The following is an 18,410-nucleotide window of genomic DNA, read 5'->3' as shown; positions in this document are numbered from 1 at the left end:
TTCACCCTTGCTACTCTATCCAGAGCTCATTACATGTAGTGATCACTCTGAACTTCCTTAAATCAATCCTAAATGTGCCTTTTTTGTTAATTTGGACATGCAGAGTGCTGTTAGTGAGGAAGTTCCAAGATTTTGGCTCAGTGACAGTGAAAGAACAATGATATAGTTCTATGTCAGAGTTGTGTGTGACTTGGAGGGAAAGTTGCAGTTGGTGGTGTCCCCATTCATGCACTGCCCTTGTCCCTCAACGTGGTAAACGTTTGGAGTTTAGAAGGTGCAGTCGAAGGAGCTTGGTAAGTTACTGCAGTTCATCTTGTAGACGATTTATACTGCTGCTACTGTGTATCTTTGGTAAATGAAATGTATGTTGAAAGTGGTGGATGGGATGCCAATCAAGTGGTTGATTTGTCCTGGATGATATTGAGCTTCTTCCGTTTTGTTGGAACCTGGCAATCCTGGCACGTACCAAGAATTCCATCACATTCCTGACTTGTGCCTTATCGATGGTACACTGGCACTGGGATGCATAATTCTTAGCCTCTGACCTGCTCTTGTAGCAGCTACCTAAAGTGTGTTATTTAGTTTATTACAGCTGTTATATTTTGTATGGCTGGTCCAGTTCAATTCTGGGCAATGATAATGCTGAGGTTGTTGATGGTAGAGAATTCAACGGTGATAATGCCATCGAATGTCAAAGTGATAGTTGTATTCTTGTTAGAGATGGGTCATTGTCTACCATTTGTGTGGCATGAGTGATACTTGAGAACATAGGTTTCTTGACTGGCACTCAAATGTAGTACTTGAGTTATAGACGTTGTATGTTCAATACATGTGTATATACTCGTGTATGAATTAGAAACAGGAGTAGGCCATTCAGGTCTCTAAAACTTGCTCCACCATTCGGTAAGCTCATGGCTGATCTGGTTACTCCACTTTCCTGCCTTTTCCAAATAACCTACACTCTTTTACTTATTAAGAATCTATTTACCACTGCTTTAAAAATATTCCAAGGCAGGCATCCTCCACAGGCACTTGTTGCAAAGTTGGGTAGAATACTTGTGGATTGGAAGGCAGGATGTTAGAATTTGGTGTTTGTTGCAATGTTGGTGTTTGTTACAATGTTGGTGTTGGAAAAATGTTGGTGTTTATGAAATGCTATGGAGAAAGCAGTGTGTTGGTCCCTTTTAAAAAATGATGCGCTTTTTCAATACTTAGACATTCAAAAACAGTGTCTGGGGGTTTGCAGGTGCACAGAGCACCTGAATTGAAACAGTTGTATCAAAAGGCTATACTGTTAGCAAGCAACGCAGCATTTTTACCAAGACAACAGGTTTTTGAATTTTAGTCAATTAATTTAAACCAGGCCCTTAGATATCAAACAAAACAATTAAATTTAAATCTGACGGTTTTGACAACATACGACCAATCCTGTTGTCAGAAGTTGATATGTCATCAAGGATATAGAAGATGAGGGCATTTGGAAAATCTGGAGAGAGCCAACTGCCATCTGCCAAGAAAACAACTCTTAGCTCTAAAATAAAGAATCACTGGCTCTCTCAATTCTCTAAGCATTAGAGTAAGCTTCATCTAAATTAATGGTACCTGTGGCACAAATTAGTTAATGTTCCTGACAAAAGAATTCGACAGTGAAGGTGCTCCTGACTGCAGAATTCACAGAGAAGGCATTCCTGACAGCACATTCAACAGAGAAGGCACAGAGCATTCTGGAAGACACAACCTGGCTGTAATTTCGAGAGACTAAATTCTATTTTATTTTTATTTTATTTCATATAAGTGGGACTTGTATTTATAGGAACAGCATACCATTATAATCTTGTTTTATTTGGGAATAGTTAGTAGTTGGAAGGGGTATTCGGTTTGTTAATATTTTAGTTAGTTTGCTCACAGATAGAATTAGATAAATAAATTGTTACTTGGTGATTATAAAGAGAGTGTCAAGAGTTTATTTTATTTAACCACTCCTTTATACTAGATTGAGGGTCTTTTAACAGATTATAGGGCGAGGCGGGCCTGTCTGGGTGTTTTGGTTTTAGTTATCAGAGTGGGGTGGAGGGGGTCAACCTCTGCTTTAAAACAGATTGAGGGCTTGGGTCCAGGATCTGGACAGATCAGGTCTGGGATTAGACAGGTTGGGACAGATTGTGTCCAGGATCTGAATGGATTTGAATGGATCTGACCGGATTTTAATGGATCTGAATGGATTAGGACAGATTTGGGATACAAAAGGCCTCAGGAGATTTGAACACATTTGGGGATTAGTGTCCTGGATCTTTAAATAAAATTAAGTAAGAAGTTGAAAATCTGTTTAATTTCAGTTGCTTGTTGGTTAAATCAAAAGTGGGGATATGGCTCTTAACATTGCTAAAGAGGTTTTGGGGGTCGAAGATGCTTCTCAAATTTGTGAAGAAAAGTTTAGAAAGACAGACAGTGGAGACACTTTTAGAATTAGCAGACAGGCCAGAATTGGGTTTAACTAGGGTTAAGAAGAAAGCTGAAATTGTAACGGAGTTAGTCAGGCATTTAGAGAAACCGTCAAGTGCAGTGGAGTTAGAAAAAATTAAATCGGAGTTGGGAAGTGAACTTAAAAGGTAGGAGTTAGAGGACAAAGAGAAAGAAAGGGAAATAAGAGCAATGTTAGAAGATAAAGCAAGGGAAAGAAGGTTCTTTGCTGAGAAAAAAGGAAAAGAGAGAGAGTTTGAACTTCATAAGTTGACAATTAGATAGGAAAGTCAATTTAAAAGGATGGAGATGAAGGTAGAAGGTAGGCTTAGTCAGGAGGAGAGTGATGAACAAAGGCCTGATAGGGATATAAACAAATACATTAAGCATTACCAAAATTCAATGAAAAAGATGTAGAAACCTTTTTCATTTCCTTTGAGAAACTGTCGAAACAGATGAATTGGCCAGAGGCTATGTGCGTAATGTTAATTCAGACGAAATTATGGAGGTGACAGTGTTGGACTGGGATGGACAAAGTCAGAAATCAAAACCAAGTTGGTAGGGAGGGCTAGTTAGGTGTTTGTAGCTCTGTCAGAAGAGGTGCCTAGGGAATATATAAAACATACTATTTTGAGTGCCTACAAATTGGCACCAGAAGCATATAGACAACTGTTCAGAAATATAAAATAAAGGAACCAGGTCAGAGTTATATCGAGTTTGAAAGAATTAAGCAGAGCAACTTCGATAGATGGATGAGAGACTAAAGATAGAAAAGACATGAGGATCTTAGAGATGTTATTCTGCTGGAGGAGTTTAAAAGCTCACATCCAGAAATGATCAGAACTCATGTTGAGAGACAGAAAGTTAAAACAGCGAGAAGACCTACAGAGATGGCGGACGAATATGCTTTAGTGCATAAATCGAAATCTACCTTCCGACAGCAATTTCATTTCATGAGGGATAGAAATTGGGAAAGAGGGAGATCATTCAATGAAAAACAAAAAGTAGATCACAGTGGGAACAGTTTACTACATGTGAAAAAAGAAACCCAAGAAGGTGGAAAATAGGTGAAAGACCTCAGATGTTTTCACTGCGATAAAGTGGGACTCACAAAGTCACAGTGCTGGTGGATTAAGAAAGGCACTGGGAAAAAGGATGTGGTAAAAGAGGCTTAAACCAGTGGGATTAGTTGAAGTAGTGAAGGAAATCCCAAGAGAAGTCAAGGAGTTGCAAGAGAGTGCACAGCCTAGTCATGGTTGGTTAGCAAGATAGCACCTGATCTTTTCAAAGACTTCACCGGTGTGGGTAAGGTTTATTCAGGTAGAGCAGGGACATAGTAGATAAAGAAGTTAAAATATTGAAAGATACAGGAGCTGGTCAGTCTCTAGTAGTAAGAGGTGAAAGTATTTGTACTTCTTCTTAAATGTTCCTGAGAGAGTGATAATCTGTGGAATAAATGGAGAATTAGTGCTCCACTGTGTAAGATAAGGCTAGAAAGTCCAATCAAGACTGGGGCAGTGATAGTGGGAGTGATGGAAAGAGTGGCTATTCCAGGAATACAATTTGTTCTTGGAAATGATATAGCCAGAGCAAAGGTGGGAGATGCCCATTGTAGCAGAGAAGCCAAAAGAAAACCATGGGAACTGAGGAGTTAAAGGAAAAATACCCTGGATTTTTTCCGGACTGTGTGGTGACAAAATCCCGCAGCCATAAGCTAAAACAAGAAGGGAAAACAGAAGAGAAAGATGAAGGAGTTGAGGTCCAGTTAGCTGACACCCTGTTTGATGAAATGGTAAAGGTAAAACCTGAGCAGGTAAAGGACCAGGCAGAGGTGTTTACTTCTGAAAGATTAATGGAATTACAACAAAAAGATGAGACAATAAAGAATTTATATCATTAAGCCTACTCAGAAAAGGAATCAGAATTTATTCCAGAATGCTATTACCTTAAGGATAAAATCTTAAGGTGGAAATGGAGATCTGGGCAGGTTAGTACAGATGAGAAATGGAAGTTCACCGGATTGTGTTGCTGGTAGAATACAGACAGGAAGCATTGTAGGTAGCATATGAATTACCTGTAGGAGGTCATCTAGGAGTGAGGAAGACTCAGGCTAAGATACAGTAGCATTTCTATTGGCCTGGATTACATAAAGATGTGGTTGAATTTAGCCATACCTGTCATATCTGGCAAATAGTAGGAAAGCCACAGGCGGTAATTAAGCCAGAACCTTTGATGCCCATTCCTGCGTTTGAAGAACCTTTTACACGGGTTATGTTTGTTTGTGTACGTCCCCTCCCTAAAACCAAAAATGGGAACCAGTACTTGCTAACCATAATGGAATTGCCTCCGGAAACCTGGTAGACACATCCATTATAGAATGTCAAAGCAAAAAAGCTTGTGGAGGAGTTGCTTACTTTCTTTACCCAGGGAGATTCAATCAGATCAAGGGTCCAATTTTACTGCCAAATTATTTAAGGAGGTCATGGACAGTTTAGACATCAAATACTTTAAATCAAGTGCGTACCATCCTGAATCTCGGAGCATTTGAAACGTGGCATTGGACCCTAAAGATAATGTTAAGGGCTTATTGCCAGAATTACCCAAATGATTGGGATAAAGGTATTGCATTTATATTATTTGCTATTAGAGATGCTCCAAATGAATCGCATCAGTTCACCCCATTTGAATTGATATTCAGACATGAAGTAAGAGGGCCTTTAAAATTAATTAAGGAAAGGTTGATAGGTCCGAAGTCAGAGATCTCACAGTTGGATTATGTATCTGAGATGAGAAAAAGATTAAATAGACTGGGTGAATTAGCTAGACAGCATTTGAAGGTGACACAGCACATAATGAAGCAAGAAGCAGATAAGAAATCTAAAATTCATCCATTTGCTCATGGGGATAAAGTATTGGTGCTGTTACCAGTGGTAGGAGATCCCTTCAAAGCAAGGTTTAGTGGTCCCTATCAGATTGAGAAGAAGTTATGTCAGGTGAATTATCTGGTAAAGATGCCAGATTGGAAAAAAGATTATCAGGCATGTAATGTGAACATGCTGAAACCTTACCAAGACAGGGAAAGGAAACCAGAGAAACAGGTATTATTTACGACCACTGAGAGTGAGGAATCAAATCCAGATGATGTGGATTTTGATATTCCTCAGAATAAATTGAATAATGAGGAAGTCCTTAAAGAATGCGATAGGGTAGTGAGTTATCTGACCAAGGAACAGAGAACTGAATTGAAAGACTTGTTACAGTGCTATGAGGACACATGTAGAAATAGAACAGTGAGGACTGATATTATAGCAAATGAGGTTAATGTAGGGAATGCTCTTCAGATAAAACAACACCCCTACAGGCTTAATCCTCTCAAACAATGCAGGTTCATAAGGAATTGGAAGTGATGCTCTAAGAAGCCATCATAAAGCCAAGTCAAAGCGAGTGGAGTTCGCCGATCATGTTGGTTCCCAAACCTGATGGTAATCAACAATTCTGTGTACATTATCGGAAGGTCAACGCTGTGACCAAATCTGACTCATACCCAATTCCAAGGCTGGAGGATAAAGTAGGACAAGCCACTTACATCACAAAGTTGGACTTAGTTCGTGGTTACTGGCAAGGACCTTTGTCGAAGAGAATGAAAGCATTTTCTGCGTTTGTAACCCCAAATGGGCTCCATCAATATAAGTCATTCTCTTTGGAATGAAAAATGCACCAGCCACTTTTCAAAGACTTTGGGTTATGGCAGGATTAACTAGTTGTGCCATCTATATAGACAACTTCGTGGTCTTTAGCCATTCATGGAAAGATCACATGGAGCATTTGACAGAGCTCTTTGAGAGACAACGGAAGGCAAAGTTGGTCATAAGCTTGGCAAAAACAGAATTTCTTAGGGCACAACATCGGACAGGGACAGATGACACCGAGGAATGTGAAGACTAAGGTCATTGAGGAATTTCCAAGACCATCCTCAAAGAAGGAAGTGCTATGATTTTTAGGTCTGAGCGGGTTCTGCAGGAAATTTGTACCAAACTAAAGAAGCATTGTGGCACCACTGACAGATTTGTTAAAAAAAGAACGCAAAATTTTGGTGGAAAGAACAATGCCAGGAGGCATTTGAGAATTTAAAAGCAGTGCTAAGCACCATACCAGTTTTAGCCACGCAGATTTCTTGATACTGTTTAAAGTCGCCATCGACACAAACAATGTAGTGTTGGACCTGTGTTGTTACACGAGGATGATTGTAGAATTGAAAGGCCAATTGGTTATTATTCAGAAAAGACTCAACATCCACCAGAGAAAATATTCAATCATTGAAAATGGGTTATTGAGTTTGGTAATGGCCTTACAACATTTTAATGTTTATGTTGCCAACAGTGCATCAGAGACAATTATGCATACCGATCACAATCCTTTGACATTTCTGGAAAGATTTAAGGACAAGAACACTAGATTATTTAATTGGAGTCTTATGTTACAAACATTTGATTTACATATTGATGATTCTTTTTCTTGCTTAAGGGGGAAGGTGTTGCGAATTTGAATAGCGTACTTGTGAATTAGAGGGCAGGACATTAGAATTTGGTGTTTGTAAAATGTTGGCGTTTGTAAAATGCTATGGGGAACACAGTGTGTGGTCCCTTTAAAAGACGATGTGCTTTTTCTATGCTTAGACGTTCAAAAAAGATGTCTGTGGGCTTACAGGTGCACAGAGCATCTGAATTAAAACATTTGTACCAAAATAATATATTGTTAGCAAGCAAAGCAGCATTTTTACCAAGAAGACAGGTTTTTGAATTTTAACCAATTAATTTAAACCAAGCCCTTACATACCAAAAAAATTAAATTTAGATCTGATGGTTTTGACAACATAGAACTAATCCTATTTTAAGAAATTGATATGTCATCAAAGGTATAAAAGATGAGGGCATTTGGAAACTCTGAAGAGAGCCAACTGCCATCTTCCAAGAGAACAGCTCTCAGCTCTAAAAGAAAGAATCACCGGCTGTCACAGAATTCTCTAAGCCTTAGAGTAAGCTTTGTCACATATTTATGGCACAAATAGTTCATTTTCCTGACCAAAGAATTTGACAGAGAAGGCATTCCTGATGGAAAAATTCACAGAGAAGGAGCTCCTGACAGCCCATTCAACAGAAAAGGCACAGAACATTCTGGAAGACGTAACCTGGCTGTAATTTCGAGAGACTAAAAATTCTGTTTTTTATTTTATATAAAGTGGGACTTGTTTTTATTGGAACAGTATACCATTATAATCTTGTTTTATTCGGGAATAGTTAATAGTCGGAAGGGGTATTTGGTTTGTTAATAGTTTAATTAGTTTGTTCACAGTTAGAGATAGATAAATAAATTGTTACTTGTTGATTATAAAGAGAGTTTCAGGGGTTTATTTTTATTTAACCACTCCTTTATACCAGATTGAGGCTCTTTTAACAGATTATAGGGTGAGGCGCACCTCTATGGGTGTTTCAGTTTTAGTTATCAGAGGGGTGTCAACCTCGACAGTGGAAGCAAGAGTTCCGAGGATTTATGACACTGGTGTGGAAAAAAAATTCTCCTCATCGCGGTCTTCAATTAGTGATTCCTCATTTTTAAATAGTGACCCTAGTTCTAGGTTCTCCAATAAGGGGAAACATCGTACACAAATCCATCTTGTCAAGACCCCTCAGGACTTCTTATATTTCAATCAAGTTGCCTTTTACTCTTCTAAACTTCACCAGATACAGGCTTCGCTTGTACAATCTTTCCTCATGAGCCAATCAGCTCGTTCAAGGCCAAGGCATTAGTCAGTCTGCTAAACTTTCTCTAAAAATCTTCTAACACACTGAGATCCTTCTTCACCTAAGGAAACCAACACTGTCCACAGTACTCCAGAAGTGGCCTTACCAATGCCCTGTATAACTGAAGCATAACCTCCCTACTTTTTCGTTCAAATCCTCTTGCAAAAAAAAGCATTCTAATATCTTTCCTAACTACTTGCTGTACCCCTATGATAACTTCTGTAATTCATGCACTCGGGCATCCTCATCCCTCTGTATATCAGAGCTGTGCAAGATCTCACCATTTAGATAATACGTTTTCTTATATCCTTCCTGTCAAAATGGACAATCCCACGTTTTCTCACATTATATGCCATTTGTCAGATCTTTGCCCATTCACTATCTATATATCCCTTTGCAGTCTCTTACCTTCTTCACAACTCACTTTCCTGCCAGTCTTTATGTCCCTTACAAATATATAAACTACACCTTCAGTTCCTTCAGCCTGTAAAATGTTGAGGCCCCAGCACCATCACACACCAATTGTTTTATTTTGCCAAACAAGGAATGACCCATTTATGCCTACTGTTTCTTGTTAGCCAGCCAATCTTCCATCCATGCCAATATATTACTGCCTGTACCATGAGATTTTATTTTCCACAGCAATATTTGATGTGATCCATTATCAAATACCTTCTGGAATTTCATCAGTTGATATCCACCAGAGCCCTTTTACTCACAGCATACATTACTTCATCTAATACATTGGTTAAACATGAATTACCTTTCACAATGCCACATTGACTCTGTCTACTTACTTTGAATGTTTGAAGTGTTCTGCTGTAATGGCTTTAATAATGGCTTCTAACACCTTCCCTATGACAGACATTAAGCTAACTGCCCTGTACTTTACTGCTTTCTATCTCCTGCCCTCATCGCAAATTACATTCCCTACTTTGCCTGAAACTAAGGAATTTTGGAAAAGTAAAACAAGCTTGCAGTTCCAACAAATTGTTCGGTGCCACCTCCTTGCTGATTGTAACTTTCTTGAATTCCTCCCTTCCTTTTCTTGATGCACGGCTATTCCTGGGATGTTACTTTTATCCTTCACAGTGAAGACCAATGCAAAATACCCGTTCAGTTAATCTGTGATGTCCTTATTTTCCACTATTAACTCCGCAGACTCAATTTCTTTATGATCAACACTTTTTTAACGCTTCTCTTTTTAAATTTCTTTTGAAACTCTCAGTATATGTTTAGCCAGTTTTCCATTGTACTGTAAATTTACCCTGGTTAGTGACCTTTTTGTAACTCTACACTTTTTAAAAAAATATAATTCTGTCCTAACAGCTGACCCGCTTCACATCTTTTGTGCAATCATATAGCACATTTTGTTGAAGCATTCTGTCACGTACTCATCAGGACAATTTGCAAAAAAAAATTGTAAAAGGGAACAGCATGTTTACATAGTGTGTAAGGCATGTGCTGGTTGTTTGGCAAGTGGACTTAGATTGGTAGAGGCCTTGCCATGGAGGAAGTACCCGTTAAATAGTTACTAACGGTCGACTGTCAATCAGTTTTAATTAACTACATTTAGATTCCAGATTAGACCCATGTAGCACACAGTAATTTATCAGACAACACTGTAGTAGATAATGCTAATTTAAAGTGACAATGATAAATCCAATCCACAAAGAGTTTATCAGATAAAAAGTGCAGAGGTGCCTTAAAAGTTGATGTGAAATATTTAAGAATGTTTCATATTTAGGTTACTATGGTGAGTCTTGTATCGATGCCTGTCAGCTGAATCCATGTGAGAATGAATCTGTCTGTCGTCGTAAACCCAGTTCCTCTCATGGGTACACATGTGATTGTGGAGAGAACCATTTCGGCCAGTACTGTGAACACAGGTAAAACAATACCACTGTATGGAGGGATGCAATACATTTCTGTTAGAGAATGACATTAGAAGCAACAAAAGTGTTGCCATTATGAGAATAATTTGTATAGAAAATCTGAGGAATGACATAAGCATGTCATGATGTATCTTACAGTTTAAAAAAAATGTTGCAGTCTGAATAGATTGTGCTAAATGTTGTTAGGCCACGACTGCTTTCCCAACCATCAAATGGTTCTGTGGAAATTGTGTGCATTATATGAATTTGGTATTCATCCGCAGGATATGGAAATCAATGGTAAGGCCACCATTTATTGTTCATCTTCAGAAAGTACCCATCTGTTGTATAGATATTTTCCTAATCAAGCTATTCAGAGATGTTCTTACACACCTCTGGAGCAGCAACCTGGGCCTCCTGCTTCAGAGGTAGGAACAATACCACTGTGCCACAAGGGCTCTATGTTAGTTCGATATTGACTTGCATTAAATTGTATAAAGTGGTGGGAATTAATTGGAACAGTCATGTGTACGCTATAATTAGACAGACTGAGGATCTTTTGATGGAGTGGCAGTGTCTCGGGCTCAGAGCCAGAAGATCCAGGTTCAAAGCCTGTCTTCATGATTTGATGACCATGAGGTGTCGCAACACATCCAAACATTTTATTATAAAATAGATAGACAGGCTAAAAGTGTAGTTACTGAATTAAGAGGTGCTTGCTTGTCATGTGTAACTGTAATAAATACAGATGACGCATGCAAAGATTGGTTCCAGTTCTAATCTTCACCGTCTGGCTTTTTTGAATATAACAGTTCAGTCTGCTTAAGATGTGGAACAAAAACTGTAGCAATCATCCACCTTTATTCTTTCATCCCAAGTTCCAACCCCTACCCCTAAATGAGTTTGTACCTGCCTAAAATGTATTTTGAGATGCCCTTAACTCTGAAAAGTGATTACTGTGGGTAGGTAGATGTTGTTTTGTTGCCAAGGATTTGCTGCCACTACAGTTTAATCAGTTAACATGTTGTATTCAAAAGAATGATGCATCCTTCCGTCCATGTGCATAAGTCCTTGCTCTATTCTCTTTGTCCTTTTCTTCCCTTTCCTCCTCTATATATTCTTTATATCCTTAGAATTTGTATTACAACAACATCATATCATAGAGTTGGTTTATAGTGTACCAGTTACTGTTGACTGTTAAAGAGAGAAATAATATTTGATTCTTATTTGTTTGACTTACCTTTATACATAATATTTTTGATTGACACTGCAATGAGTAAGTAATTTACTTCCAGAGCTTTAAAAGTGACCATGTGCTTTTTCATGCCTATCCAAGTTTGGGTTCAAAGTTTATTATGGATTGTGAATGGGAGTTGATATTTTGCAACTGTGTCTTTTGCACAGCAAATGGTAAGTGCTATAATGATTTTTGCTCTCTCCTGAATTTTCATCTAGAATTGACCACCAGTGTCCCAAAGGCTGGTGGGGGAATCCAACTTGTGGACCTTGCAACTGTGATATCAAAAAGGGCTTTGACCCTGACTGCAACAAGACAAATGGCCAATGCTATTGTAAGGTTAGTATCGTCACCTCCTCAAGGAAATACCATTTTTTTATCTTTCTTGTCCTTCCCTGATATTGAGTATTCATTAAGGTTTGAATATCTGTCATACATTAAAACGTCTAAACATCTTGAATGTACAACTAAAAATAAATCAGCTTTTGATTTTTATTGAGATTCAGTGATGATACTTATCATTACCAGTATAAGCAGCATCAGTTTAACTTTTCTTTATATAATGGTTGTGGTTATTGCTTCAATGTACTCTGCCTCTCAAAGAATCTAATTTGACAATAGGTTTTCTAGGCTGGCACAGACAGCAATTTCCCCAATGCTTTCCTTGTTTCGTGATTCAGCCTCGTATAATAAATATCTAACAATGATGTACAGAATGATTCTACTCCATCAGTGTCTTTAAGACTCATCTCTGTAAGTCACCCACTTTAGTAGTGCACTACACAAGTCAATAACTACATCCTTTACAGACTATTTCTGTCACTTTTCAAACATACATTTGATCATGGGAGTCTGGGTTCACTGCCATAGCCAACATTTATGCTACTCCCTAAGTAACCTTGAGAAGGTGGTGGTAAGCTGCTATCTTGAACTTCTGCAGTCTGTGACATGCAGATATACCTAGAGTGTTATTATGAAGGGACTTGGAGGATTTTAACAGCAGCTATGAAAGAACAGTGTTATAGTTTCAAGTCAGGATGATGTGAAAGTGTTGGAAGGGAACTGCCTTCTGAATTGTTCCCAGTGCCTGTTAATTGTTATTCTTGGCGGTGGAGATTACAGTGCTAGGTGCTACCAAAGGAGCCTTGGTGAGTTGTTGCTGTGCATCCTGTCGATAATTCACAGCTGCCATGGTGCACTGATGGTGGAGGTAGCAAACGGTTTAAGATACTAGATGGGATTTCAAGTGGTTTGCTTTCTCCTTAGTGGTTTCAAGCTGGCTGAGTGTTATAGCTGTGCTCATGCAAACAAGTATGGAGTATTCCATCATACTGCTGACTTCTCCTTACAGATGTAGAGTCAAGAGATTAGTTGTTGCTGCAGAGTTCTTAGCCTCTGATCTGATCATATAACTACAGTACTTCATATTGCTGGCCCAACCACCAGAAGGTTTTCACTCGATTTATATCAAATTGAATTTTTCTAGGACTTCTTGATGCCACACTTGGTTAAATGCTAGCTTGACGCTAAAGGAGCAAGAATTGGCCAAATTGGGTTTGTCTTGTTTTTGAGGACAGGGTACAGTTTGATAATTTTATGCATTGTCAGAAAGATGTCAGTTTGTATTTGTACTAGAGCAACTTGACTTGGAGCTTAGCGAGTTCTGAAGCACAAGTCTCTTCACTACTATGGCTGGAATGTTTGAACTGTCTATAGGCTTTCCTGTATCTGGTTCCTTTGACTATTTCTTGATATCAGGTGTAATGAATTGAGTTGACTGACCATTGTCTTCCATGACGCTGGGGACTTAAGGATTATGCTGAGATGGATTACCCATTTGACACTTGTGTGTGTAGATGGTTGCAATTGCACAAATCCTTATCTTTTTCTTGAATGATCTGGAGTTGTCCAGCATTGAAGTTGGGAATGTTTGTGCATCTTCTTTTTATCTATTTAATTGTCCACCAATGTTTTTCATGATAGTCACTAGATTCATTTTTATCTTTACTGAGACTAGCTTTTATTCCAAATTTATTAATTAACTGAATTTAAATTTCCCAATTGCCATGGTGGGATTTGAACTCTGAGTAATTGAATATTATCCTAGGTCACAAGATTATTAGCCCAATAATATTAGCATTATTCATGCCATTTGTAGTTTTCCAGCTAGATTTATTGAATTTATTTGAGTTGATTTTACAGTTTCTAGTTCCAGTTCGTACCACCTTGAAATAAACACTATTTTTATTCCTCTGCTGTTCACAAAAATTATGAAAGAATGATCACTGAAATATTGCTTGAGTTGAATTTGAAGTTGGTTGGATTACCAAGTTCCCAATGTTGGCCATATTAATTTTTAAATACTAAACCATAAGAACTCCCAATTTCTTTGTGATTTATGGATTTACTTGGTTCATAATTTTTATAAGCAAGGAGTCACACAAAATATCATTGTTTTAAACTCCATTTAACTTGAGTCCATTTTTGTTCTTTCAGGAGTTTCACTATCGGCCTGTTGGAAGCGATGCATGCCTACCTTGTGACTGCTATCCCATTGGCTCGTTTTCCAGGTCATGTGATCAAGAAACCGGCCAATGTCACTGTAGATCAGGAGTGATTGGACGTCAGTGCAACCAGTGTGATAATCCTTTTGCGGAGGTCACGCACAGTGGGTGTGAAGGTGAGAAATGTCCCTTAGGGATAATTTATTGCCAATATGCTGTAGAAATGGGACTTTTTTTTAAAATTTTGCACAGCTGAGAGGCTTAAATTAACTTTGTACCATAAGTGAAATTACTAAAAATTGTACTGATTTGATCTTCACACCCAGTGCTAACTGTCTGTAAATAATTTATAACTTTGACATTGACTTGTTTAGAATAAACAATATCATGCTTCATATAAATTGACAAAGAGTAAATGATTAGGTTTATGTTTTAGTGTGGAATTATGTTTTAGTGAGCTGTTAAAGCTATTGATCTTGCTGGAAAATATCATGCTCAAAGTGAAGAAATTCCTCTTCATCTTGGTGCTAAACGGCTTGTGTCTTATTCCCAGAATGTGTTCCTCACATCTAACATAAGGAGGAAAATATCCTCCCTACATCCACCCTCTTGATCTCAGTGAGAATTTTATATGTTTGAATGAGATCATCTCTTATTCTTCTAAACCCAAGAGAATATAAATCCGATCTATTTAAACTTTCCTCATGACAGTCCCTTCAACACAGGAATTAGTTCATGTCTCAGTGATTCTCTTAATTGACAAAGACCCCACTTGTTTAACCTCCATTTATATAAGAAAGGTATTTTTGGAGATATAGTGTGTTGCTGCATAGATCCTGCCTGGAAGCATGGTTTTAAAAAAGATGATTGAAAGGCGAAAGGAAGCCATTGGTGTACGTACGAAAATAAGAATTAAGAGCAGGAGTAAGCCATTCAATCCCTTGAGCCTACTTCACCATTCAATAAGATGATGGCTAATGTGATTACTGCCACCTCTCATCATAACTTTTTACTCCCTTTCTGATCAAGAATCTATCTACCCCCTTTAAAAATATTCAAAGACTCTGTTTTCACTCCCTTTTGAGGAAGAGAATTCAAAAGATTCACAACCCTCTGAGATAATGTTTCTTCATATCTTTATCTTAGAAAGGCAAATCCTTATTTTGAAGTAATCCCAATTTCTAGGTGCTCTTGCAAGTGGAAGCTTCCTTTCTACTTACACTCTGTTAAGGCCTCTCAAGATATAAAATTTCAATCCAGTTGCCTCCTATGCTCCAGTTTTCAGAAGGCTAATTTTGCATAATGTATAGAAATTATGCCTCTTGTATTCCACTCCAGCAGTAAGTTCAAAATACATCAACTAACCAATGTTCACTATAAGTTCACTGAGTTTCATAGGTTACCTGCTGTCTCCTGCTTCTTGTAAAGACCCAGTTCCATTCTCTTGGTTTCGCTGTTGCGTCTGTTGTAAAGAAGCAACCTTCCATACTATATCATGTGTCCTTCTTTTCCCTCAATTCCATTTTCCACATCCCTGCCCTTTCCCATTCTCCCCTGATAAGAATTTCCTTTTCCCTTGCCTTCCACCTCACCTCACATTCAGTGGATCATTTCCTACTACCAGATGCATTTTTCTCTCTACTCTCAGCATTCCATAAGGAATCATTCCTTCTACAGCACTGTTCCACTCCTCCATTACCCTCTCCGTCCCCTATCACCTTTGCAAGCAAGCACAATAGATAAAATATTTCCTTTTACCTCCTTCCTTCTTGTCATCCAAGGCCCCTAATACTCATTCCAGCTGAAACACTAATTTACTTGTACTGCATGCACTTCGATATACTGCATTCGCTGTTCATGTTGTGGTCTCCTCTACATCGGGAAAATCAACACAAACTTGATGATCCCTTTGGCTTGCAGACTGAACAGTGATGTTTCACAATCAGCGCCAATCACCACACCATGCTGACCCGGGAGATCTATCGGTCGATAAGGAGGGAATATGTATGGTGTAGGTGGGAGAGAAGATCACTGCTGGAGATATGAGGGCTGGAAGGGAGCTGCAAAAGATATAAGTGGAGTAGCAGGCTGAAAGAGATATGTGGGTCCAGTGAAAAGGAAAACTGCAAAGGAAAGAGAACAGTTTTAAACCTATCAACGAAGGAATATTCAGCTAACTGGGATTCGAGAAACCTTCAAAACACTGAGGAAATAAATTCTTTGGGAATGAATGTGGAATGTCTAGTTGAAGGCAGCATAGATTTAGCAGCAGCTATACTTGGCGAGAGAGGTGGGGGTAGAATGCAAAGGGTTCCCCTGTAATGAACATTATCAATTATTAAAGTTAAATCTGAAATTGAGATCCAAGATATAGTAAATAAGGCTCTCACCACATGACGATACTCACCCCTTTCGTTTCTCACCTTACAACATTCTGCACCACCCCTCAATGACTGACGCAGTTCAGTTCCCCTCCCATACCCACTCTGCCTGCCCTGACTCTCTCTCCTTTCTTGCACTTCCTTCTCCAACTGACCTGGCTCCTGTCAGACTGATGATGTCAAAAGCTTCACCACTTCTGTGGTTGTGAATGGAAGCTGGTAAGCACCATCAGAAAGTTTGTGCGGGGATAGTAAGCACTGTGAGGAGATGAACACTATTGGGGTGTGCAGGTGGGATGAAATATGTTGGAGGTGTGAGTGCCATGGGGCTGTGAGCACTACTGAGAGTTGCAGAAGATTGGCATGTGCTGTCAGATGGTGCAGGAGACTGGTGAGCATCGTTGGGAGAGAGGCATGGGGTTGAATACATTTTCGTGGAGTTCTGAGCTGCGTTGAAGTTGTCATGTTGCTGAACTGCTTTACACTCGCTCCATCTGTTATGAAAGCTGTAAGTAAATCTATGTTAAAGCCAGGATAAGTAGATTATAGGACAAGCAGGCCAAGTCTCTGTGGTTCTGGCCACCTCAAGGTACTGTCATAGGGAATTGTGCAGAAATCTGTGCAGAGTAAAACCAGTGATTGGAGGTTAAACTTTGTTCACAAGTACCATGTTATGTGCTTATTGGAACTTCCTTAGTATCCAAAGGTGCATCAGTTCCCCGTACTAAGATTCGGGCAAATGTATATTGTATTTTTGTAAAAATCCTCATTGTAACCATAAATACACATCACACTTGTGGTCCGTTAACTTTAATAGGCATACAGTGCACAGTCATTATGTGTCCTTGTTTAAAGCTACTGCTCTAACCCCAAATCCTCATTGTATCTGATGATCAATAGTTGGATCAATTAAAAATGTTCTTACAGTTTCACTACAGCAATTAGTGTTTTAAATGGTGCAGTTAAATTTTGTGTAGCGTATTTCACAACAGCAGTGCTAACCATGCTGGATACTTTAAACCAGTCTGGTCTTAAAATGCTGTGTAGAGTGAAATAAAAGCTGAAATTTAAAATTAACTGCAGTAATGTGATTATAATTTGATCTACAATGTTTGAATAGTAAATACATTATGCTGCAATAAATATTATCCTTAATTGTCTCAAAGCCACAATAAAAGTCAATGGTTATGAAAAATGGAAGTGGAGGTGAATCTTCAGTCCCAAAGGTATGAAGACAGTCTCTGCATTGAACATTAAGCAGCCAGAGTTGATCTCAGAACTTTGCTTCAGTGAATGCTGTTGTGTAGTGAAATGCTGGGAACTTCCTTTGTAGAATGATGCCAATGGAATTCTGTCCAAAATATGTTGCACAGATTGTGGACAGGTCATCCTACAACACTGGATTTTAAGTCTACATGACACTAATGAGCAGTGAAAAAGAAAGGGCATTATATAGTGCTTTTAACAATCTCAATCTGACACCCCCAGGTTTACAAACTGCAATTGCTTTGTTTCTTTACTACAACCATTACTGCTCCCTCTGTCTTTTGTTCTATTGGATCTTTGTCACTTACTCACTTCCTGCCCTCTACCCTACCCAGGACCTTTTTTTAAACTTTCTCCCTGTCCTGTTAACTCCATTCCTCTGTCCACAGATGCTGTCAGACCTGTTGAGTATTTCCAGCACTATGTTTCTATTTCCATTTTCCAGCATCTTCAGTAGTCTGTTGTATTTTAGCAAGAAAACTTACATATTTTGGAAACCTGAAATCCAAACAGAAGAAATACATATCAGTCAGCATCTGAAAGATAAGATAAGGAATTGACTGAAGGGTAAAGGCACCAATTTGATGTTGGAGGAGTTCTATTGCAGAAGTCAGAGCGAGTGTCTGGGGACTTGGTATATCTGTAATTTACATAAATTATTTGAATTGAAAAGCTCAATGCAAATTAAACCAATTTACATATGATATAGAACTATGCAGAAGAGTAAAAATAATTGATGTTGAGCTGGAGGAACACAGCAGGTCAGGCAGCATCAGAGGAGCAGGAAAGTCGACATTTCAGAATTGAACCCTTCCCCAGGACTGATAATAAATAGAATTGAAAGGTTCGATGGATATGGACCAGGAGCAGGCAAATAGGATTAATTT

At 38.6% G+C, this 18,410-nt stretch overlaps 1 protein-coding gene across 1 annotated transcript in view; it reads left to right on the top strand.

The window, feature by feature from the left end:
- The window catches only part of celsr3 (cadherin, EGF LAG seven-pass G-type receptor 3), a 232,178-nt gene that overhangs the window by 128,250 nt on the left and 85,518 nt on the right, over positions 1-18,410 (top strand). Inside the window, exons 13-15 of the mRNA XM_048606305.1 lie at positions 10,009-10,150; positions 11,591-11,711; positions 13,869-14,081. Coding sequence (XP_048462262.1) covers positions 10,009-10,150; positions 11,591-11,711; positions 13,869-14,081 — 476 coding nt within the window. The remainder of the gene's footprint in view (positions 1-10,008; positions 10,151-11,590; positions 11,712-13,868; positions 14,082-18,410) is intronic.

This window comes from Rhincodon typus, chromosome 16, assembly GCF_021869965.1.
Source record: "Rhincodon typus isolate 14 chromosome 16, sRhiTyp1.1, whole genome shotgun sequence".
In the NCBI taxonomy this organism is placed as follows: Eukaryota; Metazoa; Chordata; class Chondrichthyes; order Orectolobiformes; family Rhincodontidae; genus Rhincodon; species Rhincodon typus.
Note: the sequence above shows the minus strand (reverse complement) of the source record. Positions and strands in the feature narration are given on the sequence as shown.